The sequence below is a fragment of the Glandiceps talaboti genome, chromosome 9 (genome assembly GCF_964340395.1).
Source record: "Glandiceps talaboti chromosome 9, keGlaTala1.1, whole genome shotgun sequence".
Taxonomy (NCBI): domain Eukaryota; kingdom Metazoa; phylum Hemichordata; class Enteropneusta; family Spengelidae; genus Glandiceps; species Glandiceps talaboti.
Window position 1 is genome coordinate 12,273,427 of NC_135557.1, and position 15,119 is coordinate 12,288,545.

Sequence of the window (15,119 nt, forward strand, 5' to 3'; positions counted from 1 at the left end):
CATAGACAAAGTTAACACTGTTCATTTATAGTTGTATTTACATAGACAAAGTTAACACTGTCCATTTATAGTTGGATTTACATAGACAAAGTTAACACTGTTCGTTTATAGTTGTATTTACTTAAGACAAAGTTAACACTGTCCATTTATAGTTGGATTTACATAGACAAAGTTAACACTGTTCGTTTATAGTTGTATTTACATAGACAAAGTTAACACTGTTCGTTTATAGTTGTATTTACTTAAGACAAAGTTAACACTGTTCATTTATGGTTGTATTTACATAGACAAAGTTAACACTGTTCGTTTATAGTTGTATTTACATAGACAAAGTTAACACTGTTCATTTATAGTTGTATTTACATAGACAAAGTTAACACTGTTCATTTATGGTTGTATTTTATAGACAAAGTTAACACTTTTCATTTATGGCTGTATTTACATAGACAAAGTTAACACTGTTCATTTATGGTTGTATTTACTTAACACAAAGTTAACACTGTTCATTTATGGTTGTATTTACATAGACAAAGTTAACACTGTTCATTTATGGTTGTATTTACATAGACAAAGTTAACACTGTTCATTTATAGTTGTATTTACATAGACAAAGTTAACACTGTCCATTTATAGTTGGATTTACATAGACAAAGTTAACACTGTTCATTTATGGTTGTATTTACATAGACAAAGTTAACACTGTTCATTTATAGTTGTATTTACATAGACAAAGTTAACACTGTTCATTTATGGTTGTATTTACATAGACAAAGTTAACACTGTTCATTTATAGTTGTATTTACATAGACAAAGTTAACACTGTTCATTTATAGTTGTATTTACATAGACAAAGTTAACACTGTTCATTTATAGTTGTATTTACTTAGACAAAGTTAACACTGTTTATTTATGGTTGTATTTACATAGACAAAGTTAACACTGTTTATTTATAGTTGTATTTACATAGACAAAGTTAACACTGTTCATTTATAGTTGTATTTACATAGACAAAGTTAACGCTGTTTATTTATAGTTGTATTTACATAGACAAAGTTAACGCTGTTCATTTATAGTTGGATTTATTTTAGACAAAGTTAACACTGTTCATTTATGGTTGTATTTACTATTGTATTTACTTACGAGTTGTGACATATATCGCATCTGTTTTCTGAGCATTGGCTGAGGATGTAGAAACCTGAAAGGAATATGTGGCACCAGGAATCAAGCCAGTAATATTGTAGGTCATCGACAAGTTCGTTGTTTCTGATACAGTCGCTACAGTGGGCTGTATGCTGCTGTTACTGCTATTCAGTTTGTATGTTATCTTATAGCCCTGTGAAGGTGATATTTAAAGAAGAAAGGAAAAAATTAAAGGTGGCCATATAGATGAGGAAATGACACTTGTTTTCGGTTTGTCATTAACGAAATTGTTTTAATGTGTGTGAAATCATTCATCTATGTATGTACCGGTATGTATGTATGTATGTATGTATGTATGTATGTATGTATGTATGTTTGTATGTATGTACATATGCATGAGTGTGTGACGCGTGCATGTGTGTGTATGTACGTACGTATGTACAAAATAACATAGATAATATCTTTACAAATCATCAACACATTTGGGTAGGTAGCGTATGTAAGTGTGTGTGGTGGGTTTAAGAGATAGCTTATGCATGTACATGTATAAACAACCTATATACATGTATACATATTCAATATAAAGTTGCGTGTGACAAAATTGTTCTTTAGCATGAAATTCATACAAAATTCATACAAAAAATACAGTTTTAACATTCCAAGTAGATTTGAAACGTTTGAGCTTGAATGGGATTTGTCAATAAGTTTCAAGCCTTTTATATTTACTTCAGTTACTCACCAGTTTTTCACTTTCGTCTCTTGGAGATTTCCAGAAAAGTTGTATGGTCTTAAAAGATATACCAAATGCATGAATATCTCGTGGACGGAGACCTTTATCTGGAGATAAGAGTACAAAGGGTGTAAGAGTAAAATCAGAAGTACTGGTAATAACACAGGTACCGTGTTGCAAACAAACAAACAAATAAACAAACAAACAAATATGCATTTTAAACTGATAGCGAATTATCTATAAATATGACTGTATATATGTATATATGGGCCTGCATACTATACGCTTATATATAAAAAATATTATTTATATATATTAAAATTGAAATTCAATAAGGTTTGTACTGTACAACGCCCTCTAGTGTTGAAATAGTTGAAAACTGGAATACAGGGAAAGAACTCGCATTGCTTGGTTTATCACACACACATATCAGTTCATTTGATCAAAACAAGCTCATTTTTTCAATGACTACTATTCCTTTTTTCTTTTTCTTTTTTTTTTTTGGGGGGGGAGGGGGGAGTAAAGGCGTTAGGATCAGACTTACCATAATTAGTTTGAGCAGCAACAATTGCACTCTTTGGTCCAGTAACTGCAGGTCCAACGATGCCAACCCTGAACAGGTACATAACACCAGCTTCTAATCCTGTTACAACAAGTGTCATGTCGGTAGTACGGTCGGGTGTTTGACGATTTAGATCGGTTCCACTTTTACTGTGGTATACACCATAAATCTGAATGGGATCAAAAACACACGAAAGTCAGTTTGTTACAATGAGATTTCATCTTAGCTTGTAAGTAAATACTAATATATATATATATATATATACACTGTATCACCATTTACGAGACTGATCACAATAGATTTTCTTACCCATTGTTTTTCTTATCCATTGTTTCTCTTACCAATTGTTTTTTCTTACCCATTGTTTTTCTTACCCATTGTTCATTTGTGTCACTTATTGTCCATGTTAGATTCATTTTGTCGTAATCAACAGCTTTATAACTGGTGATGACTGGTGCTGGCAGTGGTGTACCATCAATAACAACAAAGACTCCTTGACTTTTCACGCTCTCGCCATCCCCAAGTTTGGCTGATACCTTAAACACATAAGTAGTACCTGGAGACAGATTTTTCACTGAAAAAAAAGAAGAGTATTTCAATTTATGAAGTTCAAAAAGTTGCAAAGTAGATATAGCCCCTCTCTCAATGTAATGTGTGTACTTAGATAGAACCCTGCATACCTGTCATTTGTGTACTAGTAGCATTTCTCTACAAACCTTAGATAGAACCCTGCATACCTGTCATTTGTGTACTAGTAGCATTTCTCTACAAACCTTAGATAGAACCCTGCATACCTGTCATTTGTGTACTTGTAGCATTTCTCTACAGACCTCAAATAGAACCCTGCATACCTGTCATTTTTGTACTTGGAGCATTTCTCTACGGACCTTAGATAGAACTCTGCATACCTGTCATTTGTGTACTAGTAGCATTATCAACAAACCTTAGATAGAACCCTGCATACCTGTCATTTGTCTACTTGTAGCATTTCTCTACAAACCTTAGATAGAACCCTGCATACCTGTCATTTGTGTACTTTTAGCATTTCTCTACAAACCTCAGATAGAACTCTGCATACCTGTCATTTGTGTACTTGTAGCATTTCTCTACAAACCTTAGATAGAACCCTGCATACCTGTCATTTGTGTAATAGTAGCATTTCTCTACGGACCTTAGATAGAACCCTGCATACCTGTCATTTGTGTACTTGTAGCATTTCTCTACAGACCTCAAATAGAACCCTGCATACCTGTCATTTGTGTACTTGGAGCATTTCTCTACAGACCTTAGATAGAACCCTGCATACCTGTCATTTTTGTACTTGGAGCATTTCTCTACAGACCTTAGATAGAACCCTGCATACCTGTCATTTGTGTACTTGTAGTATTTCTCTACAAACCTTAGATAGAACCCTGCATACCTGTCATTTGTGTACTTGGAGCATTTCTCTACAGACCTTAGATAGAACCCTGCATACCTGTCATTTGTGTACTTGTAGTATTTCTCTACAGACCTTAGATAGAACCCTGCATACCTGTCATTTGTGTACTTGGAGCATTTCTCTACAAACCTTAGATAGAACACTGCATACCTGTCATTTGTGTACTTTTAGCATTTCTCTACAGACCTCAAATAGAACCCTGCATACCTGTCATTTGTCTACTTGTAGCATTTCTCTACAGACCTTAGATAGAACCCTGCATACCTGTCATTTGTGTACTTTTAGCATTTCTCTACAGACCTTAGATAGAACCCTGCATACCTGCCATTTGTGTACTTGGAGCTTTTCTCTACAAACCTTAGATAGAACCCTGCATACCTGTCATTTGTGTACTTGTAACATTTCTCTACAAACCTTAGATAGAACCCTGCATACCTGTCATTTGTGTACTTTTAGCATTTCTCTATGGACCTTAGATAGAACCCTGCACACCTGTCATTTTTGTGTATTTGCAGCATTTCTCTACAGACTTTTCATAGAACTGTACCTACCTATCAGTTGTTGATTTGTAGTGTTTTGATACAGTTCATCTCCACTTATGTTAGCCCATGTATAATACACATTGTACACCTGTAAAATCAAATTACATACTATTAGCCACATGATTAAAGTACATGACAGTTCCCCTCAAATTCTAAAATGCTCTGTGACTGAATCATGACATGATCAAAGAATGGCAAGAAAAAAAATACTATAAATTGTGTGTGATATGCAGGAAATGGCTGGATTTTGATAATTGACCTTGAAAGCCAAGGTCAAGATCAAAGTCATAAAAGAATGCTTGCGCCTGCATGATAATATGGGGTTGACAATTTTGAACGTTTTGACTCTTATTTCCAACACAGCAGGACAAGTGACATAGATGCAGAAGGACCAGAGTACATAATTCCATATTATTTCGTTCAACTTGGCTCACATATGTTATAACGTATGTTAAGACTCTTTGGCATCGTCAAATGCAGATTTAATATAGTCTTCAACTGATAAAAGGACATTCTGATGAGCAGACAACCAGTATCATTATCGTAATTCTCATAATATGCACTCAACCTGATTGGTCGCAATAGGGAGTGACAGCATTATGTCAGTTTGAGACTATTGGATTATTCAAATGAAGTCATTAATATGTAAATGTACACTCATTACTCAGAAGCATGAAAGTTACATAATATATACATTATACACTTATTGTCTGGTTATGAGGGCATTACTACACATCTTATTACCCCAAAGGCAACTACACAGCAACTACTTCCTGAGGCTGCAAGTCACAGGGTAATATTAATTAGTCTGTCTGATTAAAATCTGATGTAGTGTACACGTCATGATTTCTTTTTTGGCTGTTATGTTTACTGTTGTTTGTTCTCTTTTGGGCGCTTGTTACATACATCTGACACAACACCATAGGCGTTCCCATACCAAAATTATATCTTTGAGTGAATTCACTCAAAAAATGAGGCAATTATGTGCTGAAATATACGGGTACAGTATTTCACAGCCTTCTGTTTGAAAAGAGCATAAGCACCGAGCACAGACAACGATGTTAATTGTTATCGTTATTGTTTGGTGGTTCTCTTTCTTTCAATTTCAAACGTTAAGTATATATTGTAAGACAGATTCTGACTGGCTACCTGTAAGTACGAGATGTGGTACAGAAACGCAAGTGGTATTGGGTCAGGTGTATGTAACAAGCGCTCACAAAAGACAAATGACAGTAAACGTAACACCCAAAATAAAACTGCAACATGTACACTACATCAGATTTTAATCACACTGTGCCTAAGTAAGACAAGCAATAAGTGCTTTATAATACATCATATTCCTAGGCATGTATTGCCACTGATTGTAAACGAGATAAACTTACGTCAACGGGTTCACCACCTGACTTTTGCCATGTGAGGAGTACCGTGGATGGGTCAGATTGTTTTGTAGCCTTTAAATTAGTGGGTGGTGGAGGGGTCTCTGTAAAAAATTAAAAATTAAAAATTAAAAAAATTAAAAAAACATTTTAAAAAAATTAAAAAAAATTATATGTTATTACCAAATCAAAGTGTCTATAGGTGACACAATGGTCTCACAAGGTTTTTTATTACAAATTATATTAAAGCAAATTGATTACTAGAGTTGAAATATGTCTATCTTTATGTCCAAAAACATAATTTAATGTCCCATGAGTGAAACACCAAACCAACATCATTTCTACTGCCCAAAAAAAAAAACATCTTCATCACCAGTTTCTAGGGATCTAGGAAGTGTGGACGTGTTCAAACATCAACAAGAAATGACATACTTTACCTAAAATATTTGCACTTTTCACCTCGGTAAAGTTTCCCTGTCCAGCTGCTGTGCTGGCTGCCATCTACACAAGGAATAACAGATTTAGAAAGAAAAGTTGCGTATGACCGATGCTACAGTAGTGCTGAGAATAAACTTGTCACAATTTTCAGGCAACTTCTTTCACAAATTGCTATAATTATCAAAAATGTAAACATTTTTTTGAAGAAACAGACACAATTTCTAAACCACAATACAAAAAACCATAGACTCTGAGGTGCACTTCACAGTTGGAATAGAGAAGCAGATGAGCAATAAGCAAGCAAACATTGCTTGTCAATAGGGAAGTAAACTATTCACCCTGTTACAGTGACATTATATTTACCTTAACATAATATTTCTTTCTTGGATCAAGCTGGTATAGTTTAGTATGGGTTAACGATACATCAAAGACAGTCTTAAACAATAAATGATCTGGATTTTCCCAGTATAGAATCTGTTGAAAAAAAAAATTGAGAACATTCAAAACGTTGTCCCTGAGAAGAGACACTATCAGTTCAAATTGATGTCTTAAAACATTTGTAATTTTGTAATTTGTAATTTTAGTTTTAATTTGTACTTTGTAATTTTTGTTCACAAAAAATCTGCAAAAATACAAAAAATCTGCAAAAATACAAATTACAGGGAATGAATATGAAATTTCTGAAAAAACATTCAAAACGTGGTTAGGAGAATTGTACCACTAGAGGGCATACTTTTTAGCGACGGTCAATTTCAAACGCAGTGACTGCGTGCTATGAAAAAACTGCAATTTATGAGAACTAGCAGAAGTCATCTTCATAGGAAAGACTCATTTGAAGCTGCACTGGAACATTTAAAAAAAAAACTGTTTTGTTAGCTATAATAACTTGTTCAATATATTGTACATCCTGAGCTGTACTCACATGTGGATAAAAAATATTTGAACTGCAGTACACACATACAGTATGGTGCAAAATATCCAATCAAAGTGATTTTTAGATCCGCATCCAAAAATCAGGACCCCAATGAACACAATTTCAACTTGTTACTATTAATATTATACTACTTAAAGATAAAATAGACATCTAAATGCAAGACTAGTATTATGTCTAATGTGCCATATTCTGGTTATAGGAAAGATGAAAGATTTCTTAGTTTGGCCTCTAGGAGTGCTGTTCACAAGTCACTTGTTGGCAGAAACCGAGGGCCAGATTAGTAGAGTACTGTAGCATAAAGACAGCAGACAGTTACCACACATTCTCTATGTTGTTCTCACAATATTATTTTATTAATGACTACTACTAGTCAAAACATACCTAAACAATATTGTAATAGTAGTAATACTCTTTTACTCATCCAAAAAAAAGTTCATTACAAACACACAGACTCTGTGTATTTATACTTACATCATATCTAACGATCGTTCCATTGGAGGGTGCTGGAGGTTGCCAACTGACCAATATCGAATTATCTGACTGATCACCATGTACACTGAATCCTCTGGGAGCCCTGGGTACTGAAAATGAGAAAAAGTTGGACCAATATGTGAAATCCTAGGCGAGCTGAGGGTACGGAAAATGAGAAAAAGTTGGACCAATATGTGAAATCCTAGGTGAGCTGAGGGTACTGAAAATGAGACAAAAGTTGGACCAATATGTGAAATCCTAGGTGAGCTGAGGGTACTGAAAATGAGAAAAAGTTGGACCAATATGTGAAATCCTAGGTGAGCTGAGGGTACTGAAAATGAGAAAAAGTTGGACCAATACATGTGTACAGGTCTGTACTTAGTTCTTACTACACTGTGTGTACATTGTACAGGTCTGTACTTAGTTCTTATTACTGTGTGTACATTATACAGGTATGTACTTAGTTCTTACTACACTGTGTGTACATTATACAGGTGTGTACTTAGTTCTTACTACACTGTGTGTACATTGTACAGGTCTGTACTTAGTTCTTACTACACTGTGTGAACATTGTACAGGTATGTACTTAGTTCTTACTACACTGTGTGTACATTGTACAGGTATGTATTTAGTTCTTACTACACTGTGTGTACATTGTACAGGTATGTACTTAGTTCTTACTACACTGTGTACATTGTACAGGTATGTACTTAGTTCTTACTACACTGTGTGTACACTGTACTGGTATGTACTTAGTTCTTACTACACTGTGTGTACATTGTACAGGTATGTACTTAGTTCTTACTACACTGTGTGTACATTATACAGGTATGTACTTAGTTCTTACTACACTGTGTGTACACTGTACAGGTATGTACTTAGTTCTTACTACACTGTGTGTACATTATACAGGTATGTACTTAGTTCTTACTACACTGTGTGTACATTGTACAGGTATGTACTTAGTTCTTACTACACTGTGTGTACATTATACAGGTATGTAATTAGTTCTTACTACACTGTGAACATTGTACAGGTATGTACTTAGTTCTTACTACACTGTGTGTACATTATACAGGTATGTACTTAGTTCTTACTACACTGTGTGTACATTGTACAGGTATATACTTAGTTCTTACTACACTGTGTGTACATTGTACAGGTATGTACTTAGTTCTTACTACACTGTGTGTACATTGTACAGGTATGTATTTAGTTCTTACTACACTGTGTGTACATTGTACAGGTATGTACTTAGTTCTTACTACACTGTGTGAACATTATACAAGTATGTACTTAGTTCTTACTACACTGTGTGAACATTATACAAGTATGTACTTAGTTCTTACTACACTGTGTGTACATTGTACAGGTATGTACTTAGTTCTTACTACACTGTGTGTACATTGTACAGGTATGTATTTAGTTCTTACTACACTGTGTGTACATTGTACATGTATGTATTTAGTTCTTACTACACTGTGTGTACATTGTACAGGTATGTACTTAGTTCTTACTACACTGTGTGTACACTGTACAGGTGTGTACTTAGTTCTTACTACACTGTGTGTACATTGTACAGGTATGTACTTAGTTCTTACTACACTGTGTACATTATACAGGTATGTACTTATAGTTCCCCAAATCTCTAATACTTACTTCCCTGCATTGTGGTGGCACCGACAGCTTCAGTTGTTGCGTACTCAATTCCAGTCTGAGTGTTCCTGATAGCCACAGAGAAATCATACCTAACTCCAGCTTCCAGTGTGTCTATCTTAGCTTTCATTCTTGTCAGTGTGGCAGCACAAGGAATTTTTCGACTCTGTGAGTTAGATGAACCGGCTTTCCTATGGAAACACATAAGGGAGCAAAAAGAGAGATGTTTATATTCATGTTCAAATGAAAACTGACCAACTGGCAACACCTAATTGCCTCAGTTGTTGTTCCAGTAGATGGACAGAAGAAGTTTTACTGTCTGTATTTACTGTACTGCAGATAAATAAGCTGTTTTTTCATCTTGCGGCAGATCTCACGAGATCCCGCGTGAGCCATTGCATCCATAGCAACCACTTGAGGGTTGTCAAGCTGAAAGTGTCAAATGCTTAGCGACATTATTGTTCTCAACATAATCGAACATTACCATGGCGAAAGCTTGACTACGATCACGTTTGACAACCGTTGTTGCTATGCATATTTGCATATCTTGCGAGATCTGCAACAACTTGTAAAATCCATTCCAGGGGCTTTCTGTCAGTTTTCCAAGGGTATTCGTATTGATTTGGGTCATTTTCCAGGGGTGTCAACCATCAAAATTTATTTTATTGAATGACATCTAATTCTCTGACATGGACGAGAAGTAATTAACAACTGCTCTCACATGTTTCATTGTGTCAGTTTTCCAGCACATTGAAATCGACTCGATCAGTTGGGTACACCTCCGTTTTCCCTCTGAGATGAAAAGTTCTATCCCTATTATTAAAGTATTAGTTTCGTCCAGGGTTTTCCAGGACCGTGCGAACCCTGTTGTGTTACATCTGACTACATTTCATTGTGAGATTGTTGTGTACAGTTAGTAGGTTAATAATAAGTTTTTGAACGTCCCACAAAATTTTGTATAAAATGAACGTCTCGGGACACCATGTACTACTTATTGAAATGGTAGGCTGCAACACTTTGTATGCAAGTACCGTACAACTGTAGACATCAGGCCATTGATGAAAGGAACCTGTTAAAAACAGGGAAAGTAAACAAATGAACTGGATTCTCACATTTGGCACAGCATGTTGGAGATACAGAGAGACACGTATTACATTCCATCATTCGACAAAAACAGTTTTATGGCCTCTTTACATAACAGTTCACATTCACAAAGAAATCTGAAGTTCCCCTGGCAATTCATGTACATGCAAAGAGGCCTTATAACTGTTCTTATCAAACAATGACATGTAATACAAGTCTTTGCTGTTCCAACATGCTGTGCCAAGTGTTATTAATCCAATTCACTTGTTTACTTTCCCTGTTTCCAACAGGTATTGTTAATCAACAGTCTGATGACAGTGGTACGCTATTTTCATTGTTGTCTCCAGTTCACTAATCTCTGCACTTTCTTACCTCCAATAGATCTTGTACTCACAGGCAAAGCTTACACTCGAGGGTGGATCCCACGATACTTCAACAGTTTGATAATCGACAGCATTGGCATCTAAACGGCTAACACGTGCTGTGTTGGTTTTTTTTTCAATTGGAGAAAAAGTAGAAGTAAATATTTAGTGAAGTAAAACAAATATTTAGTCTACGCTAAACATCCCAAATGCTTTGACACTGTACTGATTGGATTATTACGTTTCAACCAGCAATATACTAGTATGGACGAGTAGAACTAAGTCTTGTTATATAAAGGAGAACATTTTCTGGACACTTGCATTACATTTTAGGATTAAAAAGTGTTACAGATTTATGGCCTCTTTACGTAAACGTAACATGCCATAACGTGGTTACTCTTTGCCAAGTCAAGTTTAACTTTAAAAAAGTTTTGAGGCAGATTCAAAGAACTTCTTAAAAATGCCCTTTCAAGCCCCTGTCACCATTGTTCGAATGTAACTTATTACATACTCAAATGAGGGAGTGTAACACACTGTATCTCGACTGTCAAAAATGCGCTTCCAAGTGTTATTAAAATCCAATTCATTTCTTTATTGTCCCTGCTTCTAATAAATTCTCCTTCTTCGTGCTAGTCTGTCACTGGTTGTATTTTTTCACTTTAAATGTATTTGCAAGTCTCTGCTGTTCCAACATGCTGTGCCAAGTGTCATTAATCTAATTCATTTGTTTACTTTCCCTCTTTCTAACAGGTTCCATTCATTAACAGTCTGATGTCGGGTGGTATGCCTTTTTCATTGTTGTCTCCAGTTAACTGATGTCTGCACTTTCTTACCTCCAATAGATCTTGTACTCACAGGTAAAGATTAGATTAGGGGGTGGTTCCCACAATGCATCATTTGGGGATTGAGGGATATTTAATTAAATGTATCATTTTATATGCATGTACCGGTATATTATCAGTGGCAGTCTGTATTTTCAATTTTGTTTTATGCAACTTTTTTTTAAATGTTGTGCAAGATGTATAAAACATCGCACTGTCAAATAGAAACTCTAAATATAGTCACTCTGGCTTGATATCACTTTTATAAAACTCTACAGTCACTCTGATGTGGTAGTAATTCAAACTCTATAGTCACTCTGATTTGATAGCACTTAAAACTCTATAGTCACTCTGATTTGGTAGTAATTCAAACTCTATAGTCACTCTGATTTGGTAGTAATTAAAACTCTATAGTCACTCTGGTTTGGCAGGAATTGAAACTATAGTCACTCTGGTTTGATAGCACTTAAAACTCTATAAGTCACTCTGATTTGGTAGTAATTGAAGCTCTATAGTCACTCTGATTTGGTAGTAATTAAAACTCTACAGTCACTCTGATTTGGTAGTAATTCAAACTCTACAGTCACTCTGATTTGGTAGTAATTCAAACTCTATAGTCACTCTGATTTGGTAGTAATTCAAACTCTATAGTCACTCTGATTTGGTAGTAATTCAAACTCTATAGTCACTCTGATTTGGTAGTAATTCAAACTCTATAGTCACTCTGATTTGGTAGTAATTGAAGCTCTATAGTCACTCTGATTGGGTAGTAATTGAAGCTCTATAGTCACTCTGATTTGGTAGTAATTCAAACTCTATAGTCACTCTGATTTGGTAGTAATTCAAACTCTATAGTCACTCTGATTGGGTAGTAATTGAAGCTCTATAGTCACTCTGATTTGGTAGTAATTCAAACTCTATAGTCACTCTGATTTGGTAGTAATTCAAACTCTATAGTCACTCTGATTGGGTAGTAATTGAAACTCTATAGTCACTCCGGTTTGATAGTAATTGAAGCTCTATAGTCACTCTGATGTGGTAGTAATTCAAACTCTATAGTCACTCTGATTTGGTAGTAATTGAAGCTCTATAGTCACTCTGATTTGGTAGTAATTCAAACTCTATAGTCACTCTGATTTGGTAGTAATTCAAACTCTATAGTCACTCTGATTTGGTAGTAATTGAAGCTCTATAGTCACTCTGATTTGGTAGTAATTCAAACTCTACAGTCACTCTGGTTTGATATCACTTAAAACTCTATAGTCACTCTGATTTGGTAGTAATTCAAACTCTATAGTCACTCTGATTTGGTAGTAATTGAAACTCTATAGTCACTCTGATTTGGTAGTAATTCAAACTCTATAGTCACTCTGATTTGGTACTACTATACTTACCAGAACAATTCCTTTCATCTGAGAAGTCAAGACATTCGCTGGATCCATCACAGACATAAGCATTCCATATACATTCACCACTCCCACATCTAAATTCATACGGTGAGCATGTGTGAGCAGGGCGTGTTGGGGTACCTGGAGAAAATAAAGTATTGGTCAAACAAGCCACTATAGTAAGAACTGATAAAAAACACAAGTATTGACTTCAGTAAAAAATGCAATTAGTATTGAATTTGGTCAAAAATGCAAGAATCGAATTTGGTCAAAAATGCAATTAGTATTGAATTTGGTCAAAAATGTAAGTATTGAATTTGGTCAAAAATGCAATTGAAAATGCATAATGCATTTGTCAAAAACACTGGAAATATTTCTTTTGCACTACATTTGTTGATTGGTTTAAACTTAATGTACCCTTTCACCGAGACTACATATGAAAGGGTACTTTCTTACCTAAATATGGGTTTAAATTTACTTCTCCAGGAAGAGGTTACACTTGACAACCAGTTATAGATTATGGTAGTCAACCACAAGAACTCACATTAACTGAAGTGCATAAATTGTGCTCATTCCCTTATACATTTATAAATTTGGCTGTAAACAACTTCGTGTATTATGCTCTCATGTGTAGGAATGTAGACTAGTCGAGTTACTCTGCTGTGCCCTCACAAACAAGATTGACGAGAAAGCTCTGTGATGTACACCTGTTTCGACTACAAATTGGGTGGTGGATTTTTTTAACTAAGCGGGACAATTGAATGTGATATTCACTTTTATCTTCATTTGTGACATTTATCTTACAGAAAATATCAAAGCTGCACTAGCTGCAACTAAAATGATTTGTTATGTACGATAACGTACACTGTGAACAGTATTGCATCACATCTTGTAGCTGTATACACGATAACTCCAATCAAATTGATTTTAGTACCCACATCCAAAAAAACAGCGCCCTCAACGGCAATAACAATTTTCAGTGAATATACTGCCAGTAGTTGTCGGATAGAAAAATGACATGCCAGTTACACAACTAGTACTGTACAGTTTTAACACAGTAAAAAAATCATAACAGCGTTCATTCCTGCAAGCATTGAACTCGACACAACGCTATCAACAGATGCTACTGACCACTGATTAACAGACAAAGCATTTTTTTTTTTTTTGAAAGTAATTTAATAAGTCGCTTCGGTGTACATGTAAAGTTGTTTAGCATCTTACCACAGCCTTGATGTTCATCTTCCCCATCTACACAGTCAAAGTGTCCATTGCAGACATACTCCCTAGGTATACATGCACCATTATTGCAAATGAAACTGTTTGTTGGACAGCTTCTCGTTGGTACTGCCGTTGTATATACTGGCATGGCTACAAACAAAATATAATGATACATCATGGCATGTTTTTGTTGTATTACACCTGCAATTCAACTTGTTGCAACAATAGTTTTAGTATGTGTCTTTCTAATAAGTAAACGGAAGCCTCGAGTACTGGAGTAAAAACTTCCAATGATATCCCCATTCATCACTCGCATCATAGTGATCACACATCGCAGCCTGTACAAGCGCCCCCAACATTGAATCAGGTAATAACTTTTGTTTATCATTACAACTTACAAGGACATCCTATTTCGTCACTTTTATTACTGCAATCGTCATAGTGATCACACACCACATCCTGTACAAGCGCCCCCAACATTGAATCAGGTAATAACTTTTGTTTATCATGATTGCAACTTACCAGGACATCCTTTTTCGTCACTGTTATCACCACAATCATCATAGTGATCACACACCCAGGCACTTGGAATACAGTTTTCATGTGCTGTTATACCACACTGGAATTCCCACGGTCGACAGTTCGGTCTCGTTGTTGTTGGTGTAGAGGTTGACCAATCAGTTGGACCAAATCCTGATAAGAGGGTGGGGGAAAGTATTTAAAGTTAACCATGAGGCGGGCAAAACAAATAATTGTGTGTTTCTAATAACATGGCCTCCAAAAATATGGTAGGCAGGTCAGGATTAGCTTATCTTTTTAATTGTTCATATATTTTTTAAATATTCCTTTGACACAAAAACTAACAAGATGTCGGTCAGAAGACCTCTGATATTATCTTTGTGAAATACACCACCATTTGGTTGTTGCTATGGGTGTGGTCATGGTGTGGTATTTGCA

The 15,119-nt window shown here is 35.3% G+C and overlaps 1 protein-coding gene across 1 annotated transcript in view; it reads right to left on the bottom strand.

Moving 5' to 3' along the window:
* The window catches only part of LOC144440402 (sortilin-related receptor-like), a 63,272-nt gene that overhangs the window by 11,057 nt on the left and 37,096 nt on the right, over window positions 1-15,119 (bottom strand). Inside the window, exons 26-39 of the mRNA XM_078129774.1 lie at window positions 14,685-14,855; window positions 14,166-14,312; window positions 12,951-13,085; window positions 10,746-10,854; window positions 9,294-9,481; window positions 7,635-7,744; window positions 6,593-6,703; window positions 6,229-6,292; window positions 5,798-5,895; window positions 4,425-4,503; window positions 2,807-3,006; window positions 2,415-2,601; window positions 1,880-1,977; window positions 1,141-1,333 (exon numbers count right to left, since the gene is read on the bottom strand). Of these exons, the coding sequence (XP_077985900.1) occupies window positions 1,141-1,333; window positions 1,880-1,977; window positions 2,415-2,601; window positions 2,807-3,006; window positions 4,425-4,503; window positions 5,798-5,895; window positions 6,229-6,292; window positions 6,593-6,703; window positions 7,635-7,744; window positions 9,294-9,481; window positions 10,746-10,854; window positions 12,951-13,085; window positions 14,166-14,312; window positions 14,685-14,855 (1,890 nt within the window). The remainder of the gene's footprint in view (window positions 1-1,140; window positions 1,334-1,879; window positions 1,978-2,414; window positions 2,602-2,806; window positions 3,007-4,424; window positions 4,504-5,797; window positions 5,896-6,228; window positions 6,293-6,592; window positions 6,704-7,634; window positions 7,745-9,293; window positions 9,482-10,745; window positions 10,855-12,950; window positions 13,086-14,165; window positions 14,313-14,684; window positions 14,856-15,119) is intronic.